General features: G+C 33.2%; 2 protein-coding genes across 2 annotated transcripts; one reads left to right on the forward strand and one right to left on the reverse strand.

The window, feature by feature from the left end:
* Positions 1–2,244: 2,244 nt before the first annotated feature.
* Positions 2,245–3,053, forward strand: LOC119664469 (the record flags this gene model as incomplete). The annotated part of the gene is made up of 3 exons (XM_038073948.1): positions 2,245–2,477; positions 2,656–2,857; positions 2,943–3,053. Coding segments are annotated over 3 exons (546 nt in total), but the record flags the coding sequence as incomplete, so codon positions are not given.
* A 97-nt stretch (positions 3,054–3,150) lies between these two features.
* LOC119664470 (putative nuclease HARBI1) lies at positions 3,151–7,490 on the reverse strand. Its single transcript, XM_038073949.1, has 7 exons — positions 7,112–7,490; positions 4,749–4,916; positions 4,531–4,693; positions 4,337–4,472; positions 4,138–4,282; positions 3,728–4,080; positions 3,151–3,192 (listed from the first exon to the last, which is right to left on the reverse strand). The coding sequence occupies exons 1-7, from the start codon at positions 7,488–7,490 to the stop codon at positions 3,151–3,153; spliced, it is 1,386 nt and encodes a 461-aa protein (XP_037929877.1).
* Between the last annotated feature and the right edge of the window lie 481 nt (positions 7,491–7,971).

The following is a 7,971-nucleotide window of genomic DNA, read 5'->3' on the forward strand; positions in this document are numbered from 1 at the left end:
AAATTATCGCTACAAAATAAAATACTTTTATACAAGGTCGTCTTCAAGCCAATCTGGACGTACGGTATACCCATCTGGGGTATAGCAGCAAAGTCAAACCTAGATATGATTCAGAGGTTTCAATCAAAAATACTACGTATCTGCGCCGACGCCCCATGGTTTATCCCGAATAACGTCTTACATCATGATTTTGGCATCCGTACTGTGTACGAGTCAATACAGCAGATAAGCAGCAACTATCACTCACGACTGGTAGTTCATCCTAACTCCCTTGCCGCAGGCCTAACGAGGGATACTTTTAACATTCGTAGATTATTACGCTTCGCAACTTCTGATTTGCCGAACAGATTCTAGAAATTGTAATTCTTCATAAGGCGGTGATTACCACTGGGTAGTCCCGTACATGCCAATCATATATTGTTATTGCCATAAGTAGTACTTATTATTCATGAATAGAATAGATTGTATTTAATAAAATGAAGTTTAAAAATTTCTGGTTTGGACCTCTTAGCATCGTTGCTATCTTGGCGCTGGTGGATTTTTTTTGATGTTCCCCTAATTTGGCTACCATAAGTCCAAATGGGCTTAATAATTGCATTATACAAAAGTATTTTATTTCTTAGATTTTAAATTTTTTGCTTAGAAGCCAGTTGAGAAAAACAATGCATTTTTCTTTCATTCACTTATTCTTTTTAATTATGTGCAAATTTGTTATCGAGATGTATGCCCAGGTATTTAACTAATATTTAAATGGGATCTGCGTATTATTCAGTATTATCGGTATGGACGAGAATTTTCGTTGTGCTGTGAAAATGACTTGCGATGTTTTGTCTCCATTAATTTTAATTTTCCATTTGTCGAACCAGTCTTTTGTTTTGTTTAAAGTTCAATGTAGTTGTTCGGTTACATTAGAGATGTTTTTATGTGCCGAAAATATTGTGCCATTCGCAAAAGTTGCTGTCATTGCATTGTAATTTTCCGCAATGCATGTCTGCTGTTTAAATCTGGTATAGTAGCGGGCCTAAAACACTTCCCTGAGAATTCCAGCATTGGCTTTCTTGATTGAATAGTAATTGTTTTTATATTTGACATAAAAGTTTCGATCTGTAATGTGGCTTTCTAAGATGGTTACATAGTCATTTGGAAGAATTTTAACATTTCCACCTTTATTATTAGGACATATTTATATTTTAACAAAATTATAAATTTAGTTTAATTACAAAGAACATTTTAAGTACATCAAATTTATATTATAGAATTTACAAATGCTTTCCAGTTATTACGCTGCCGAGCTATTGCTCTAAGTTCGTTAAAAGATTTCCTGCAAAATGGTGTTTATTTCATTCAACGTTGACCTTCTCCATATTGTTTTTGGACGACCTTTTCCTCTCCTAACTTACGGGTTGTATACCAACGCCTGTTGACAAATTTCGGTGGGAGCTTTTCGAAGTATATGCCCGATCCATCCAAATTTTCTTTTACGAATTTCAAGATTGACATCTCTAACATTTGTTTTGATCCAAAGATCATGATTTGATATTCTGTTTGGCCAGAAGATACGTAAAATTCTGCGGAGACAGCGGTTAACAAATACTCTCAGCATGCTTTGTATGTTTTCTGTAACAAACCAGCAGGCCGATTCCACTAATCGCTATCGCTAAAACTTCATCGCTAAAATTCTTTAAATGCATTTTAGCGATTTTTGCGATTCTGCTAACTCGTTGCGCTTAATTTCTATTCGCTAATTTTCTCAACTTTCAAAAACAGCTGATTTTTCCGGATAAATCGCTAAATCGCCAAATTTCGTATTCTGCTAAATTGGTAATCGCTAAATTTCGTTAAAAACGACTAAAATTTCTCCTAATTTGATTGTTTTTGGCGACTAGGTTTTTGCTGTCGCTTAAAGTGAAAATATTATTTTTTAAACAAATTGAGCAATTATTTTGTATGTATTTAGTATAATATTCATATTTATTTATTAATAAAGTAATTGTGATAGAAATAAATTTTGCATTTAAAGTAAAATGAAAAAAAAAATTAATATTACAAAAATTTTGTGGCAGTAATATAGTGAGAGTGCGTTTGGTGTTCAGCAAATGTAAACAAATGTATTTTATTTTTCATATTTTTATTTTTGTACCAAAAATAAATGAATTCCAAGTGAAACAGTGAACAAAATGAATAATTATATACATATTAATACATATAAGATTTAATATATTTTATTTATTATTTAATTTTTAGATATTTATGATGGAATTCGTGGACTTAAAGTCAAAACGAATAAGCAAGGAGCAGAAACAAGTGCTGGTCCAGCATATGGAAGAGCATAAAGATTTCGCTCATGACAGATTTGTGTCAGATCATGGTGCGCGAAGTCTTAATGAACAGTGGAGCTCTCTAGCTGCTATTTTAAATGCCGTTGGTGGAGCAGTTAAAGATGCCAATGGTTGGAAGAAGGCATGGGTCAACATGAAGTAAGTAGTTAAAAATTAAAATAAGATATATTAACAGTTAATAATATATGTATATATATATATATATAAAAGAATTATACATAAAAACATGTAAAATAACATCGTTGCTTTTAATTTTATAGTTGTAGAAACTATATTGAAAAATTGTAAATAAAAAAACTCCATTGTTTAATTTTAGATCCAAAAGCAAGAAGAAAGTACAGGACTATAAACATGCAATGGGACTGACTGGAAATGCGTCCGTTGGCATTAAGGATTTAACTGATCTAGATGAACGGATTATTGCAGTAATGCATCCAGTAGCGGTGCAAGGCACGGAAGATGTCTGCGAGCCAGCAATGCACTTTGAAAGTGACATTTCAGGTTGTTATGATTTAGAGGTAAGTATTGGAGGCGAATGCCTTATTATCGCTTTTATTTTTCTTATATTTTTTAATTATTAATCTAATAAATGATTAATTTAAGTGCCTTGACGAGGGAAAGGAACTTTCAAGCGGTTCAGGTCCATCTGTTGGGGGTAACGATGAGGGTTGTGTGCCTATTCGACTTATTCGTCCAGCCAAGCAACGAAAGTGAAATCCCTCATTAGAACAGACCAACCAAAAGTTCGTCGAGTTAGAGGAGAAAAGGTTGAGGCTTGAGGAGCGTCGACTTGAGCTGGAGGAAAGAAAGCTCAAACAAGAGAAGGAGATTGCGGACGAACGCGTGCAGGCCACTAAAGAGCATACAGATGTTATAAAACTGTTAGCGGATGCAATTAATAATTTTAATACATAGAATAGAATTAATGTAAGCTTTTTATGGTGGATAGGACTACTGGGGAACCAGCCATATAAAAGAATTTGGTTAACGCATTATGTGCAATATCTCAGGGGTGATGTGGAAATTTGCGCTTTTTTATTAATAAAATTATTGTTTATTTTTAAGGTTTTTCTTCCTCGTTGGGCATTGAAGATGGTCTACGAAGTAGACCCAAATATTTGTAATACAAATAAGTTTTTATAAAAACTGAAATACAATTAAATATTTAACACAAATTTATAAGTGTAATTTTTATGTGTTAAATTAACGACCTAAGGCCAGAGTATTAATAAAAAAGTGTTGAGTATTGGTCATAATAACAATTTATTATTAATAAATAAAACGAAAATAACAATATAAATAAATATATATTTAAACTTTTAATAAAAAGTCAATTAAATAAAACCCAAATAATATTGAAAATAATTATTGATTATTTCTTCTCTTACTAGAAACGCTTCAGGGACGGGTTCTTGTGCTTCAAAGTCATTATCTTCATTTATTTCTTCGTCCGTGTTTTCTGCGCAGTCAACATCATTAACTTCGTTCATTATATTATGTGTAATAATGAAGTTATGTAGAACCAAACATGAATTAACAATTTTGCCCTCTGTTTCAGGATCATACATTAAAGTTCTTTCGCTACTAAAGCAACGAATTCTACTTTTTAATAATCCGAAACAACGCTCAATCCAATTTCTCGCCTTTCGATGTTGCACATTATAATTGTTATGTGCCGTCGACAAATTATTTCCTTGAACAGGTGTCATCAAAAAGGGTAAGAGGGGATAACCGCTATCTCCTAAAAATTAAAACAGAATTAGTTTCTCAAAAAAATTAATGTACAATCAAGTTTTACCTATTAACCGGAAATTTCGGTCCCCATTTTCGTACTTTCGAGTAAGAAGCACTCGTAAGGCGCTGGCTCTCCATATGGATGCATCATGTGCAGTGCCGCCGAAGCGAGCATTACAATCTAAAATTTTTAGATTATAATCGCATACCTAAAATTAATGCGTATTATTATAGTATGTAAATAAATTAAATTTGAATCATACCACTTGAACATTTAGCGAATGTCCTCCTTTTCTGCAGTCATACACATGCTCAATAGCTAAGTTCGGGGTTTTAATTTTTATATGAGTGCAATCAATTGCACCAATTACCCCTGGAAACCGAAACTTTTCATAAAATCTGCAAATAATTGTCGATTAACTACATTGTATTTTAACACAAGATTTCGAAGATATACTTCTCTTTTATAGCGCATAATTTCTGAATTGTTCTGGGCCATTTGATGTACTTTACTACAAAATACCGATTCATTATATTTGCAACCTGCTTAACGCATCTACTAACAACTGCCTGAGAAACATTTAACAAAGAGCTTTGGCCCACACAACGCTGATAACATCCTATAAATTAACATAATTGATTCACTTTTTTTGCAATTATTAAATATCAACTTACCTTGAGCAAAAAAGCGCAATGCAACAAGTACGCGTATGTCCCTTGAAATTCCATCTGATCGTCTTCTCGGTACCATGTACGGAGTTATTTCTGCCAAGAAAAGCTTACATAAATATTTCGAAAGACGAAATATTTCAATAAAACGCGCATCAGATATAGCGAAGGGGTCTGTAGAATTCCGCAAACATTTTCTTTTCCAATGTAAATGATTCCGTGAATCTCTCACATAACCAGAAAAAACAAATCTCCTTCTTATCAAAAAGTCCATTATTTAATTAATTCGCACACCAATGTTATATTAATTGAATATTAATTTTAATTTCGCAATTGCTAAATATTTTTTGTTGAAGTATGTGCTTTTAAATTTAAATTCAAATTTAAATTATAAGTCCAACAGCTGACAATTTTTGTATTTATTTTGACATTTCAGTGCATTTCAGCATTTTCCGCATCGCCGGATAAATTTAGCGAAGAGATTGTGTTAGCAGAATCGCACGATCGCTAATTCTCCTAAAATAAGCGAATCGCTTATTTAAGAATTTTAGCGAAGAGATTGGAGTTTTAGCGATAGCGATTAGTGGAATCGCCCTGCAGGTTTCACAACCATACAGGAGAACTGAAAGAACGCATGCTTTAAATAAAGATTTTTATCTTTGTGCTTAAACTATAGGTAGTGGAGCTCTACACTTTACAAAGCCTTGTAAAAGCACCAAGGGCTTTCTCTATTCTTCTTATCACATCTTGCGCTGTACCTCCATTTTTAGACACAATACTCCCTAGATACTGGAATTCATTTACGCGCTCAATGGTCTCCATTTCCAACTTCAAAGGTTCGTCAATTCGATTGTTTATTCGAACTTCTTTTGTTTTCTGTGCATTGATTTTTAGTCCGACTTTGTACGACTCAAAAGATAGGTCATTAAGTTTCTGTTGCGTATCATCAAGCCGATGTGACAACTCGCATTTGTCATCAGCATAGTCCAAACACTCTAGCCTAGTGTTCGGTGACAGTGGGTTCCATACAATACCTCGTACCTTTCCTTTATTTGCTTTCTTGGCCACTGCGTCAAGCACAATTAGAAATAGCAGTGGGGAAAGGATGCATCCTTAACGTACGCCAGAAATTGTACAAAAGGGCTGTGACAGTTTGTTGTCGTGTAAAACTGGCACTTAAATTGATCATAGTTTTATGCAATTACTGAGACTATTTTAGCTAGGACACCAATAGTTTTCAACTCTGCCCATATGCAATTTCGATTTAACGAATCAAACGCCTTTTCAAAATCGATGAAAAATAGATAAAGAGGGGATCGCATCTCTATAGATTGTTCTATGATAATTCTAAGACTGTTAATGTGGTCAACACAGGATCTTCCGCTTCTGAAACCCGCTTGCTCTGGTCGTAATAGTACTTCAACAACTTTTACCATTCTTTCTAGAATAATTTTCATAAATATTTTCATCACAGAACTTAGAACCGTAATGCCGCGCCAGTTGTTACAGTCACTTAAGTCTCCTTTCTTGGGTATTTTGATTACAATGCCATGAAGACAGTCAGAAGGATAAGTTTCTGTTTCCCAAATGGTTTTGAAGAGCGGGTATAAGAGCGGCACTATCTTTGTTAATTTTGTTTATTTTTGTACCTCTTAAGTTGCTTTTTTGAGGACTAAGTTTTCGTTTAATATTGACATAGCGTTCCATGCCTGTTTGGATTTTAGTTTTATTTTTGGACTCGTTAAGTCGGAAAATGCAGGCGATGCTGCTGAAGATTCAATGTTTGGTAAGCTTTTATCGGTTTGTGTAGTCTTCTGGGGGCAACTTGTTTGATACGTCTATTACTAGATAAGCATTACGTTTGTTTGGAATGCTTATTGTATGTCTTCTCTCTGGGGGAGGATTTGAATTACTCATTTGCATACGTGGTTTTGTATGCAAATAGCAGGTTTGCTATAAAATTTACTTATTTTTTTTTTGCTATTGAAATAAGTTGAATTAAAATTAAATTTAATATAAATATAAATAAAAATCAAATTAAATTGATATAAAAAATAAAAAGAGATGAAGGAAAGATAAAAAAAAAAATTAAGTATGTATATTATGGTGGGTATAAGGGCGAAATTTTTTTTTTCGATTTAAAATACGCATACCTCTTATTTTTTTCTATTTGATACTAGAAACTAAAATAATAAATATTATCCCAAACTTTTAACAGAAAGTTTGTATTGAAACTATAGAAGACATTTAAGACCTTCATGTTTATTCAGTAAATAAAACACTATTTTACCGGTATCATATATTTGTTAAGTATTTATTATTAAAATGATGTTAATTATTTAATTTTCTTTTTAGGGTTTGTTTGTTACAGTCAGGATAAACATATCTGTGTTCTTGTACGCAGCGTAGTAAAAATTCCTTTTGTTCGTCTTCAACAATGATTTTGCGATGAAAGTCTTGTATTAACTTAACCGCTCTTTCTGCTGCATCATTAACTGCTCTCAGTGTCAGCACCTTGTTTTTGGCATATTGAAATGAAGCATTACTAGACCATGAAGTAGGACGTTCGTTGAGAAAACTTTCATCAATTTTGAGTCGATTAAACAAAGCCTTGCTTTTGAATGAAATAAAGTCATCGATGTTTTTCTCGTAAAGTGAACCACAAAGTTTATCTTTTGAAGGGGTAGATCGTTTACTGTGGGCTGATGGGTTTTCTTTGGCTAAGTTATTAACTATATTTGAAATCATCGTCAAATAGGGACAAGACAGCCACTTCATCAATTAAATACCATAAATGCTGACAGAACTTTTGTTTAAATGTTTTTGAGATAATTTTGTCATTTGTTTCTTCATGGTCTTTACAAAACACAAATCCTGGTAAGGTGCTTTTACTGCTGAAATACATTGCAGCCAAGGTTTGACGTAGGATGTCACGATGAACAGGCAGACGGCTAACAGAGCCGTTTTATCCTTGTTAGGCATTGTAAATTGAGAGCTAAGTAATGAAATTTTTAATAAATAAATTGTCCTCGCCATCCATCGCGCTTGGTGCATGGCACCTGGAGGTCGATTCTTAAATTTCTTTTCTGTATCTCCACCAAGGAATATTATTGAAAGCTCTGTTAATTCTCTATAGTCGTTTCTAACAATTTTCTTAGTCAATTCAGTTCAGTAAAATTTCAGCAGTTTGTCAATTTCTAAAGCATTCAGTAAGATAATCTTTCTGTAG

The sequence above is a fragment of the Teleopsis dalmanni genome, unplaced genomic scaffold (genome assembly GCF_002237135.1).
Source record: "Teleopsis dalmanni isolate 2A unplaced genomic scaffold, ASM223713v2 unscaffolded_contig_1972, whole genome shotgun sequence".
NCBI lineage: Eukaryota > Metazoa > Arthropoda > Insecta > Diptera > Diopsidae > Teleopsis > Teleopsis dalmanni.